Genomic DNA, 14,342 nt, shown 5'->3' with positions numbered 1-14,342 from the left:
TTGAAACCCACCATTGCCCCCGCCCCAACTGTATCTTTGAATTTACAATATAGTAGGACATGAACCAGGTGGCAAAGGAAATGGGGAGGGTAAAATTAAGCAAAGCAATTTACACATCAGTGCTTGATGTTTCATTTATGTTGTCAGATGAATTCATTCCTCCCAAAAAAAGATGGCCCTGTCATCATCACAGGGAAACAATTCCCAGTGGCTTCTATTAGGGAGGAGGAGGCTTTTCAACACAGGGAAATGGTATTCTCTTACTGTCTGCTTTTTCTTCCCAAGATAGGTGGCCTTGATAACCTCTTTGAGAATTAGCCCTGCTGGTCTTGGAGATGGGAGGTTACAATTGGCAATAAAGTACACACGTTTTATTGAGGCTTGCTAAATCTGAGGGTCAGATAAAGAGGATGTCTAGCCTAAGACATATTGATGGCTGAATATTTAGCCCAGGAGCTTTCTCAAGTGGAACTTCAATGCTGATAATTGCCACTTTACACAACCTTATTAATTTTAACTTTTATCTTTAATGTGTTTGAGGGGATTTAAAACTCAGTTGACTAAACTGATATGCTTTCAATTAAAACTGAGGAAGAGGAATTCAAGCTTAATATGCTGCTTGCTTCTATTTCCCCTTCACCCCTTCTCTATTTAAATATTGAGGATTCTCACCGTCCTTATGATTTACATGTTATTACTCTTGTTTTTGTCTCTTACTTTGCGTGATTAAGAAAGAGAAAGGAATGATCAGTTGCTTCTGAAGGAAAGATCTCAATCAACTCTGCCAATTTAGGATCTCCCACAACTTACAACGTAATGCTGGAGCTGAGATCATTGTTCATAAAATAAAGCAAAATCTGTCAGCTTTATAAGGCAGTCCAGACAAGAGATACACCCAGAAGTACTAACTTTATTGGTCATTAACACCTGACTGCCAAGGCCATTCCCACATTCCAGTACAAAATCTATATTGCATCTGGCTTCACTAATCCAAACCTGTGGTCTCATTTCTTGGAACTCAACCCAAATTTCTAAATGATGGCTCTTATTCTTTTGTCTGGCTTGTAGCCAAGCACAGAAAATTCCCATACATCCTGTTCCAAGAAAAAGGAAGGTGAAAAACAAAATTGCTCAATCAAGACCTCCTGGATGCTTCTGTTAAATGTGCAGAGCATAGTGAGTTTTAATTACATATGTCTTTTGTCTGTTCATATGTAAATGCAACCCTCTAGCTTAATTTATGGTCCAGTGTATTGTGCAAACTCACAAAATGGATTAATCTAATAACAGTATTTTGTACATAATCGTTTTTTATGGTATATACTCAAATAAGTAACCATATACACTAAACTAAACACAATAATACAATTATTCACAATAATGAACCATACTTTGTAAAGGGATACCTTAGCTTCATCTACTCCAGAGACTTCAAATACTGCATTCCTGTATTTCATCCAAGGGCAAAAACATAGATATTATCTCTCAACAATGAACTCAGTCCAACAGAACAGCCAACATAACTCGTGTCAGCCAAACAAGAGAATATCTCCAAAGAACCAGAAAACACAGAAATAGAAAAAAAACTATTTTGTTCTTTGGAGTGTACAATATGTAAAATATATTGCAAAGACATCATGTAACATTTATTTATTGCAATCATTTACATGTTGTTTACTTTAAAGATACAACAGCTTTCGACAGTAGATGAAAAAACTTCCCAAAATGTAATATCTTAAAATTATAAGAAATATATAGTATACCAATATATTGTAATCAATATAATACACTATTGTAAACACATTCCTGAAAAATGCTGTGAAAGAGGGAAGTCAACACTCTGAGGCCCAACTAAGAGGGAGGGAGGGAGGGAGAGAAAGAGAGAGGGAGAGAGAGAGAGCAACAACACATTCCAAATTAAGAAGAGCACCAGGAATCAAATTGTCTCTCTGAATTGAAGAAACATGACTCCACAAATTAAGTCAAACTGGTAGGAAAAGACACAGCAGCTTGGTACAATCAATATTCCATCTCCTTGCTTTCTTTCCTCTCTGTGTTATCCTTTGGATTTTGTTAGACTATCTGTTTGAAATTTGGACTGCAACCTGTTTTGTCTGTTCTTTCTTGGATCATTGCTGAACTATCTCTCTGCTATCTGAAAAGTAACCTTTGTGTTTTCATTCTTTAAGCAGAAAGTTGTAGTTTGCAACATGTTTGCATACTTATAATTAAGGATTTATGATGGCAATAAATATTTTATTTGTTTGTAATTGGTCACTTGGGAGGAATATCAGGGAATTGACAGCCATTAGTTCACAGTCCAACTAAGCTCAATGCACATTTGCTTTCTTATCACTGGGAAATTTCCTAAATGACTGCTGGAAAAAATTCAGATATATAATTAAATTGGGGACATCAATTTAACGGGTCTGTTCTCTACCCCAGAGATCAGTGGTAGCTATGAATATCACAATAATTGGCTGTTGACCAGAGCATGACAGCCAATTGATGTTAATGTCCTCTACTGCCAGATCACAAATTAATTTCAATGAGGTGAAGAGCAAACTGACTTGGATTACAGGAGTTAGTACTGTTAGGATTTAGTTGTCTTGTAGCCATGAACTCCTGAGTTCACTGACTCAACCTTCACAGAATGGAGGTCTTCCAGCACAAACTACTTGCTAGAGTCAACCTTTAGCCTGGCAATGAGGCTGAAGAGGTCAGGGAAGGAGCAAATTGCTGGTACACCATCAAAAACATTCAGCTACAACCTAGTCACCTGCAGAACAATATCGTTGTCAGATTCTCAGGAAATTATTAACACCACCATTCCTGCCCTATCCTGGAGTTAAGGTTAGGATACAGAGAGATTACTCCATCCTTGCCTAGCCAGGTCTTAGTGATACATGCCGCATTTCCAACATCAGATCATGAAGTAGCAAATCTTTTTACAAATCATTATGGCATTCATTAGAATCAGCTTGAGTCTAAAGCTTCCTGTTATCAGGTAAAAAAGAACATGCTAGGTTGGGTCATATAAGATGGGAAAGAAATCAGATGTCCCCTTTCCCCTTCCCCTGTAACCGACAGATCCCTGCCCATCACCTCCACAATCCTTCTATTACTCTTCAACCTCTTGAGCATCCTACTTGCCCCTTCACTCCATTTTCCTCATTTTAACAGGCTACCTACAGCTATTCTGTCAGGTAAAAGCAGGCTGGCCCTTCTCAGAGAAATTCCAGGTTTTAGCCTTCCCCCTTCACTCCCTGAGAGGAGACATATTTATACACCAACTCTTATTCTCTGAACTTCTTCATGCATAATTTGAATGACTTGACTAGTTTTTAAAAGTAGTTGATAAAGATGATCCTTCTAGAATATTTATATGCATCCATTACTTGGTGATATTTTATTGTTAGAGTAGCATTTGCTAAAAATCTTGCATATGCCAGCCTTTGATCCCTGATCTCATTTGTGACAACTAAAATTCTAACATTCTTGGTTCTTTTGAAGATGATTAGATTGTTGTCCTTGACATATTATGGTTCACTTGGGAAGAACAAACATGTAGTAGTTGATGTTTGGATTTGTTTGTTCATGCCAGTGCATATTTTATGAGATGTAGTTTAAGGATAACTTTTATATGCTTATTATAAATTCAATTTATTTGTTTGTAAACATGAAATTAAGTACTGTTATGATCTATCTCCTGAATACTTTTAGTTTTTTGGTTTAAATCCTTTTCAATCACAGTTGGCCTTACACCCAATTTAAAACTTCTTGATTACCTCAGTAGGATTTATGGTACTGCTCTGGTTAAAAGTAACAGTCTTTTTATGCAGCTATATCAAGAATTGGTCACATGCATTCAAAATTATCTTGGGTCCTTCTACCTAACTGCAGCAGTTTCAGCTTATTTGGTAAATTTGGGTCTTCTCAATAACTTAGTATTTTGCAATGGTCTTTTCAAAAGTGTTTGTTACTTTTTCTTATACAAGTTGTCTGGTTTTATACACAACATATTTATTGTTTGTGCAAAGCTTTATGAAGGTTTGAACATAATGAAAAGTGATTTAGAATTCTGTTAAACTAAATATTTCATCATTAATTTCCTCCTCTCGGTCTGGGTTAATATAAAACAATAATAGTCATATTATAACATGGCATAATATTCATGGTAATCTGTGCTGTCTATCAAGTATTTTATTTAGAAAAGATTACAGAGCCTTTAAATACATGCTGTTATTTGGTAGAGCTCAGAAAAATGGCATCTCTTTCATCTTGCATAGCTTTACTTTGAAGCTTCTGCTTTGTTGTAATGCTGTTGCTAGTCTTGTCAGTCAGTTTGAGTGTACCTTTAGTGCAAAATTCAGTTTAGTTCATACATCAAATGATTCTTCTTGTTTTATTTCCTTTCTGCAAAAGGGAATTCGTTTTGACCCAGAAATCCCTCAGACGCTCCGACTAGAGTTTGCAAAGGCCAACACGAAGATGGCTAAGAGCAAATTAGTGGGAACTCCTAATCCCAGCACTCCTGCCACCCCCAATGCAGTACCTCAGTTCATTACCAGAGAGCCATGTAAGTGATGGAGTTTCATTGTTAAATTAGAAGACTGATATGTGCATCTTCAAGAGCGGAATGTTTAGCAAACAGCAGTACATTCATGTTTATGGTAGCTTTTTCAACAGAGGTTTATTTCTGTTTTCCTTGTTCCTATGAAAATGATGAATATGGAGATCTTGGTTTGGGGTTTTTTCAGTTGATGGATCATTTGAATGCTTTTCTCAATTCCTATGTAGGCCACCGGCATGCAACTCCTCCTTCAACCTCAAAACACAGCTTTGGTTCTATGAAGAAATCTTGTCATTTAATCAGGCAATGATTCATATTCTGTAACTTGGGTAATATTTATGGAGCATTTCTAAGGCAAAAAAACCCTATACATTACAGCAACAATCTGTCTTTTAAAATGAATTGCACCATGATGGTGTGATGTAAATGTGTACATTTGTGGGATATGTATATTTTCCTGGTCATGGGTGTCCACAGAGGTTTCTTACTTCTAACCACAGAGGTTAAAACCGATTTTGTTGTATTAAGTACTTCCATAAAAATGTGGGTGAGGCTTGCAATGCAACACAGACTTTGTCAGTTTCACCTTCCTTCTGTGGACGTTGCTGCTGTACAATCATGACATTTCCTTTAAAACTTTCGTCAAATTGCTTTTTTCCACCTAGATACCTCCTAGTGCATATGTCAGGGAGTAAGAGAAAAATATAAAAGAGTAACTAATAAAGCAAGGATGTAGAGGCTAAGTGTTTATGAATTGTTCTTGCATAGTAACTTCCATGTATATCCCCCGGATCAGGCTATTGCTCACAAATTATCTCGATTCAGAATGTATAGTCAAATGACCAAGCTTGCCAGTGATGACAAATTATTCAAAATGACAAATTGTTTCTTATGAAAATATGCTTGCAAATTTGCATGACTTGCAAAGAGAGCATGTCCACACTGCATTTCACTTTGCTATATGAGTAGCTTTTTAAGATGGAGCAGCTAAGGATTTTGCTGTTGCTTCAGGAAGCAACAAAATTGCATCCAATGCATCAACAGCATTTTTTGTTTGCTTCTGAATGGCAAAATAAGGATGATAGTATGGTGTGTTGTTAATTAATAGAACTGTGGTGTTAGATCAGACCTCTGCAATATACAATATATGAAAAACTAATTGAACTATATGGTTTAACCCTATTCTTAACAACTTCCAAAGATGGAGAATTCTATAGTCTGTTCTATTGTTATATAGAATTTACAGGCAGGACATTTTTCTTTAGATTTATTTTAAATGTAATTATACCCATTATTTCTAGTCCCACTTTCTGTAGCATTGGAAAATAGTTTCTGTGTGCCTGAATATTGCTATCATGTTGATATAGATATCATGTCTCCCCTCAGTCTTTTTCTTTTCCACAATTTGAAGAACTCCATATAAGGCATGTCCCCAGATCACCATTATTATTTGTGTTGTCTTCCACTTTTCTAACTTGTCAATATCCTTCCAGAATTGTGGAAGATATTCCAGGTATGATCTCACTGCTTGTCACTTATCATCCTTCCCGAAATTTATTTCGGATTTTTTTCCTATTTTATTCTTGTTTTATTAGAAACTATTTTTCCTCCTGCCTTAAGATAATATCATATTCTGTATTTATGAACAGCTCTGACAATTATCAGGAACTATCAAATTTGCTAATAAATACTTTGATAAACCCATATCTCATAGGTTCCTTGGCTGGCTATTTGCGGCTGTGTATAGAGTATACAGTCACATGGTGTGGAATTATGAGAGTTCTGAAAAGAAAATTTGAAACTAAGCAAACAGATCTGGTATATGTTTATGTAATTTTGCATAATTTTCAGGTTTATAGTTTGCTTGTTAGAATTGTGAAAGAAGTAGCTTGAAAAAGCAAATGAAATGTTCAGGCATTTAGTACTTCCAGCTTTGGTAAAGATTTTATTTAATGGAATGACTGAATTGTTATTTTTGTAACTGGAATAAAAAAATAGCTCTTGCTAACAATGTGCTTGTTTGTTTCCTTTGCGGCAGAATTGTCCCCAAACAAATCGAATTTTGCATGACTTTAATTTTGCCAGAAACAACAGTAGGACAAAGTAAACAAGAAAATAGACTATAAATAACAATGTTTTATCATGCTGTCTTAAATTCTCTTAAAACTATCTTCTGTCTTCATAGATCCATGTAGTTTAAAATTATAATAGAGAATGTGCACCAAAATTATAATAGAGAATGTGACAATTATGGTTTTGTTAATAAGTCAGTGTACCTTTTTTCAGAACAGCTTTGATAACTTGCACACCACAGGCTCTTTATTTTCACAATTTAGTTTGAAAGTTCCCTTAAGCCTAAAGTTAATATTTAGTGTAGTAGCATCCATATTTTACTCTATCTTTGTATATTGGATAGGATAGGTTCTCTGCTTCCCCAGAAACGTACAGCTTAAATGTCAGCAGAGGAAAGGCAGCAGAGAAATCATGAAATGCTAGAGGCAAAAGTAATAGAAGAAAGTGTGAATACAGCTGCATTGTTTTGAAAGTTTCCAAAAGTTTTATTGGAATAGAAAACAGACTGGGAACTTGGATGTACAAAAATGTTCCTTGGTGTTGCTTTCTTGTTAAACTCCTCCCATGTGACATCTTATGGATGAGGTTAGGGAATGGTATGAGTGTATTTATAAGCTTGTTCCCTTCCCAACCTTAGGAATGACCACAGGCCTTTGGAATGGATGATAAAGGGAAGGTTGTTTGCTTTAGCTCTTGCCAACCTTTTCTTGTTTATCTTACTTTCAAATTGACAGCATGCACACTTAATCTTTTATATAATTAAAATGCATCTTTGTCAGTTCTACTGAAATGAAACTCTTTAGGCTATTCTTCAATGTTTCTCTGCTGTTGGCTAAGGGTGTGAAAGGAGAGGATTTCAAACAAGTGACATAAAACTGGTTCTAAATGAAGTCTCTTGCAGTGAGTTTCTCTTTTGTCTGTAGATAAGACACTTGCCATCACATTAGGGATACATAATTTGTTAAACAATACTATTAAGAAGGATCAGGGAAGGCAGCTCTGTCTGAAAGAGAAAAAGAAGGAGAACCTGCCACAGGCCAATACCCGATTCTTGGGCTGCTGATCTCAAAAGTGTGAGAAGTAGCTGTAACAGCAGCTTTTTCCATCTGCTGCTTCCTGTTACTGTTGTTTCCCCCAGTTGTTCTGTTTCTTGGGATTTCTTGGAGGGTTTCAATAGATGCTGTACTGTATAAGTCAATAATGACAGATTTGTGATAAAGTCGTGTCCCATTATTTTGTATCAGTTCGGAAATGCCAATGTGGTAAAGCAAAATTGAGATTGAACTAAAAGCGAAGTAAAGATTCTTTTTCTAGTCAATATATTACAAAAATATATCTTAGTACCCCTCAGAAAAGACAAGCAAACGTATGTGATCTATCCTGATTCTTACACATTTTCCATCTTTGCTTGTGGTATTTGATAGAGATGCTTGTTAGATGGCACACTGAAAATGACAGGCTCAGTGATGGAAAGGGTAAATTAGTGCCAAGGATTATTAGGGAAGGACTTGATAATAGGCAGAGATACTATCATAACAGCCAAAATTGCATTTGAGTTACTGCATATTGTTTGCCCCATGTCAAAAAGTAGATCAGAGAATTGGAAAAGTTGCAGAAAAGGGCATTTACAATGTTGAGTTGGTTATAAAATCTTCTGTTCAAGGAAAAAAGGAAAAAAATGAAACTGACCTTGAATTCATTGTGCCTACTTTGTGTCCTTGTTTCTTAGAGAAAAACAAAGCAAGAAGCAGCAGTGACTTTAAGTAGTTGGCCCTGATAAATAGCTTGAACATGAAGGTTTAATATTGCAAAATTAGAACCACATAAATGTACTCTTTGCTCTGTGATTAGCACTTTGTATGCATTGTTTCGAAAGATCTAGATTCTTCCCCACTTCCACCAGATTCTTAATAGATGTTTATTTTCATTAGGAAGCTAAAACAAAATAATTATTGATTAAGAATGAAAGTTCTGTTCGTTTCAAAACAGTTGAACAGATTTAGAATGACAAAATCATTCGGCTTTAAAAGTTTAATCGTGCCAAGCAAGCAATAAACAACCAGACTCAATGCAATAAAGTCTGCTTGTTTAAATGGATACAAATTTTTGATACAACACAATAATTAATAAACAATGGCAGGACTTGCAATAGAAGAAAAACATCACATTGAATATTAGGGAGAAAATTGGTTTTATTGCTGGTATATTAGTATTGATTACTAAAATGGATAATTCACTGTCTAATAATTGTTGAAAATGTAGTGATCAAGCTGGATCATGGTTCTATATTGAGTTGCAATGTTGCAAAATTCAACGATTTCTGAATGTGATTTATAAATAACATTGTGAAACAAAGTTTAAAAGCTGATTTTCCTTTCCCACTTGATGCTTTTAATTAAATATTACTTTTCCACAAAGTGCATTGAACTAATTTTGTGCATGACAATTCTGCATTGATACTTTATGCTTCCTAAATAGTAATTATTATAATTCTTAATCTCATTTTATGATTTTTGTGATGTTTTTGATATTGATATTTAATGTAGATATTTGGTACTGATACTTGGATGTTGGCAATATCGTGTAGTTTTAAAAATATTGTAGTATATTTAGTTATTTAAAACTAATCAAGCAAATACTAAAATGATCCTATTTCTCTCATGCCTACAAATTCCCTTTTTATTCATCTTGTGTACATTTATGTACAGTTGGTGCCAGTGACGTGCGGTGAGGTTTATGGCTGGTGAGGCACTGATGTCACACACACACACACACACACACACACACACACAGAGGCAGATGTCACACAAGGGCCCTTCAAAACTAAACGTTTTTATATAAACGAGACTGGAAAAAATGGATTTACTATATACAAAATAAATACGGGACTAAGAAATTCCAGTTAGCCTATGCTTAAGATCAGAAATGATTTAAACTGTTAAAAGTCAGTTCAGTAAGAAGAAGCTAAGGTCAATCTAGAATGTCATTAATTTCTTTATTTCTTTTTTCTCAATAGATTTTAGACTGTGTTAGTTAAAAATCCATACCGTGTACGGGTTCTGGGAAGTCGGGGGGGGGGAAGGAGGAGGGGGGTTGGGGGGGTGGAGGGAGGGAGGGGCACACACAACAAAAAAAAATTGTACTTCAATGTCTTAATGATTGACAAACGATGACATATTTGTGCTTTTTTTTAAAAAGAAAAATAAAAAAGTTCTGTTTAAAAAAATAAAAAAAAACCTAAACGTTTTTTTTTTTACTGGTGGGGAATTAAAACTCCCCTTTTCCTCAATGGGAATCATATTCAGACAAAGAAAATTATTAAAAATATCCTTTCCTTTCTGAAGCCTGGCTCTTTCTCTGCGCCTATATTGGGAGGGAGGGAATAGGGGAAAAGCAAGCGGCAAGGCCAGCCTGCCCCTTTCTTGTCTCCCACCCCCCCTTCCCAACGGGACAAGAAGGCGGAGGGCTGGTCTTGCAAATGGGGATCAGTGCACTCGCCACCTCCCACTCCCCTGGGAGGAGCTCTGCAGCCGGACAGACGAACGGAGGGGGAGATCGCACCTTCCTCCTCTACACCCCCAAACCCCGTCTTCCCTGGCCTGCACCCCTGCACTGGAAAGGCGAGCAAAACGTGCAACACAATACTATGCTGTGCAATGCAAGCAATGCAATGCAACGCAACCTACCCAGACTCCTTTGGGATTGGGTGTAATCCGAATGGGGGGAGCGGGGGATCCTCGGTGCGGAGGCCTCCCGGTGCAACAGTCTTCCACAGCTCCGGAACGAACCTTCACCTTCCCCACCCAGGATTGCAAGGCTGGAGGCCTTGGCAGCAGCCACCCCCACCCCCAACTGGCCAAACCTCTCCCGTACTGTCAGCGGCGGGACCCGCGCAGTTCTTCTCCCCACCGCCATCCGGTGGGCGTGCGAGTGCTGGGTGCAAGCGCTGAATGGCCGGCCGGCCCGGAAGGCATGCTGGCACTTTAGAGTGCTGGCAAGGCTCGGCCGCCATTCAGCGAAACATGTTTCGCTGAATGGCGGCCGAGCTTTAAAGTGACGGCATGCCTTCCGGGCCGGGCGGCCATTCAGCTGAATGGCCGGCCAGCCCGGAAGGCATGCCGGCACCTTAGAGTGTCAGCAGGGCTCGGCCGCCTGCACTTTAGAGTGCTGGCAAGGCTCGGCCGCCATTCAGCGAAACCTGTCCTGGTTTGTGGCCAGGCGGCACACTTGCACTTTAAAGTGCATGCCGCCCGGCCACAAACCAGGACATGTTTCGCTGAATGGCGTGCTGAGGCGACATGGCTTTAAAAAATAAAATAAAAAATAAAAAAATAAAAAATAAAAATAGATGTGCCAGAGTGCGCGTGCCAGCAGAGGCGGGTAAAAAAAAACCACACACACATGCACATACACATAATAAAAACAAATTACAATTACTTACATTACAAATAAATTGAATTCCTCCCCCCGCCCCCTCCCTCTGACCCACATAGCTTCCAGCTGCGTCAAAAATGCTAGATTTGGTCTAGCCAGGGCCAGGCAGGCTAGGCTAATTGCTGTGAGAGTCACCACGTGGATGACTCTGCTTAAATGTTTTAAAATAGCCTCTAAACAAAGTGCCCTCTACAGGAGGAGACGGGAGAATCATGTGCCTCATTTGCATATGGAATTTTTTGCTTTTTAACCCTTGGTTAACTCTTAAAAGGCGAAAAATTTCTTAGCAAAGGAGGCCCATAGTTCTCTAGCCTCCTCCTTCTAACTGCACTAAGCAGACTCAGAGTCACTGTGACTTAGAGTCTGGGAGCAACTACCTTAGCCTTTTTAATTATTTTAAAAATTGTTTCCTTTTCCTCAGGAGACTGGTGAGGCCCCACCTCCCCTGCCTCTAGTGACTGCACGTCACTGGTTGGTGGGTGCCTGTTTCCCCTTTTCCTTTTTTCTCTTCTTAAAAATGTTTAATAAAACATTTTCTGAAAAATAGGGCAAAACATTTTGGTCTAGGCATCATTGATCTTTGCGTTTTATACCAGCTGCAACTTTTAGAGAGTTCCCTAATGTAGAACAAATTGCAGTAATAAAAATGGGATGTAACTGAGATTAGATAATCTGATTAATGGAAGAAGGATCACAATTGGCCAAAGCATTATTGACAAATCCAGTGATAGCTGAGAACCTTTCTCAACCATGGATCTGCCCATCTAGGGGAATGAAGTCCAATCCCAAACACGCTAAACGTTATGAGTCATATTTCTTGCTTATTAATTTAACCTCTATCTTGCTTAATATTTAATAAGTCAATGTCAGCTTATTCTCCCTCAGCTAGTCTATTATTGAAATTAGGCAACATTCAAAGATACTGATTGCTTCCTTGGAATGAGATGGTAAGGAACAATTTTTAATTGTTCATATTGCTCATATTGCAGAAATTAGGTGGTAAAATGGCCAAATTTCAACAACAATAATTGTGGGCCTTTTATGGGATGTATTTAAGGATGACAAATAAGAGTAACTTGCACAACCTTCCCAGCCTTAACCCTAACAAAAAGACAGCTGCATGCACTCAGAACTGCAGGGCTATTGGATAGAATGTCTATTTTCTAGTAAGCAAGACGAAATTCCTAAAGATGAAGGTCACGCTGCTTCCTTAACTCCCAATCCGAGTTTTTCAGAGCACACATTAACCAGTGCATACAGCTTCCCTCTTTTCTCTCATTCAGGTCTCAGTGATGTACACCAAGTCAGATCAGCACCTCCATCTGAGAGTAATCTTGGATAATGGATAAAGTTGTGAAGTGCACAACTTTAAGTCCAAGTCATTATTTATTTCCTTGACTCCTTTATTTCCTAAACCGCCATGTAAAAGAAGAGAGGCCAGCCAGCTGCTTTAAATGACTAGATTTCAGTCTCCCATCATGTCTCCTTATAGTAGCTATTACTTAAATAGGCTAATCTATTTGCCTAGAATTTTGTAAGGATTTGATAAATACATTTTATACAATGTAACATGCTACAAAATGCCAGGACCTATAATTTTATATATTTTGTGAGAAATATTTCTCAATAAAGTTTTAGCTTCTGTCACATTGTTTTTGGCTTAAGCAATTCATTCTATATTCACATGTCCTTCTTTTTGTTTACTTTTAATTATTTGATCATGTGTTTCAAAGGCTCCGATATTAGGGATAATGTAATTGTTCTTAAGAGTGATATAGACTGTGTTACTTATCCTGTATATAATTCCTTATTTCTTAATATAAAACATTTTCTAACTAAACCTGTATTAGATTCTTGTATTGGTAGGGTTCTTAGAATGCTCCAGCCTAGGAGTAACTATCAGGAAGAGTAACTATCAGAAACAATCAGGAAGAATATTTTTAAAACTCTCCCTTCATAGAAATATTTCCAGATAAACATATCTGCTAAGGTCTCTCATTTATCAACAGTTAGTTAGTTTAGTTTAGTTTAGTTTAATTGATTTTGTATGCCGCCCACTCCCGAAGGACTCTGGGCGGCTTACAATAAAACAAGGGAGGGGGATAATAGACAAAACAACATATTAAAATATACAACAGTCACAATTTCCGAGGGGCTGGATATTTCGAGAGCCCCCCGGCCTGCTGGAGCAGCCAGGACTTAACGGCTTTGCGGAAGGCCGGGAGGGTAGTAAGGGTCCAGATCTCCATGGGGAGGTCGTTCCAGAGGGCTGGAGCTGCGATAGAGAAGGCTCTCCCCCGGGGAATCGCCAGCCGGCATTGGCTGGCAGATGGGATCCGGAGGAGACCTAACCTGTGTGATCTAATCGGTCTATGGGAGGTGATCGGCAGGAGGCGGTCTTTCAGGTACCCAGGTCCGATGCCATGAAGGGCTTTATAGGTAACGACCAATGCCTTGAAGCAAATCTGGAGACTAATGGGTAACCAGTGCAGCTCGCGGAGGATAGGTGTGACGTGGGTGTACCTGGGTGCACCCACGATCGCTCGCGTGGCTGCATTCTGGACCAGCTGGAGTCTTCGAACACTCTTCAAGGGCAGCCCCATGTAGAGCGTGTTACAGTAATCCAGTCTTGAGGTCACAGTTCTTGGGAATATTATAGGATGCATGCTGTGCTCACCTGAGGTCTCTTGTACAGTGCTCAGCAGCCATCTTGTCAAACATGAGAGTTATCTGGGTATTGACTTATGTTGCCCTCCAAGTGATTTATTGTCCAGTGACAGTTTGATGAATGAGGGAAAGATGGCTTACAAAGGATGCAATTGCTTTGGCAGGGGATCCCAGTCAGTCCCCTTTACCCAACTTTCTAGGTCTATGATCATTCTTTTCAAACCTATATATTTCTGCTATTTATGAAACAATTTAGATGATGCAATTACATACACTGATGCATTTTTCTGCATTTTAATATGTAATGAAGCAAACAATCGATTGTTCCCTTTCAGAGTTTCCCGGTTGAAGCATCAAGTAAAGTTTCATCTGTAGTCATTGATTCAAAAAATGTATTACAGTCTTTCCTGATCTGGTGTTCTAGGGATGTGTTAGACTGTGATTCCCATCATCCCAGTAAATCTGGCTGATATTATCAATGTTTTCATTGATTGCTTTTAATTGGTAGAGTAGCTTACTTTGATTTTCTTTGTCTCCTATCCTTATTTTTTTAATGTAAGATATAAATGTTGGTTTTTCATAGGTTGTCTCAGAG

The 14,342-nt window shown here is 38.1% G+C and overlaps 1 protein-coding gene across 4 annotated transcripts in view; it reads left to right on the top strand.

Moving 5' to 3' along the window:
- RBPMS (RNA binding protein, mRNA processing factor) overlaps positions 1-14,342 on the top strand; it is a 112,519-nt gene that overhangs the window by 70,282 nt on the left and 27,895 nt on the right. For all 4 annotated transcript variants that reach the window (XM_087716371.1, XM_087716368.1, XM_087716369.1 and 1 more), the window contains exon 5: positions 4,426-4,579. In XM_087716371.1, coding sequence (XP_087572497.1) covers positions 4,426-4,579 — 154 coding nt within the window. The remainder of the gene's footprint in view (positions 1-4,425; positions 4,580-14,342) is intronic.

This window comes from Thamnophis sirtalis, unplaced genomic scaffold (genome assembly GCF_051295495.1).
Source record: "Thamnophis sirtalis isolate CommonGarterSnake01/CBP01778 unplaced genomic scaffold, rThaSir2_p1.2 scaffold_5, whole genome shotgun sequence".
Classification (NCBI taxonomy): domain Eukaryota; kingdom Metazoa; phylum Chordata; class Lepidosauria; order Squamata; family Natricidae; genus Thamnophis; species Thamnophis sirtalis.
Note: the sequence above shows the minus strand (reverse complement) of the source record. Positions and strands in the feature narration are given on the sequence as shown.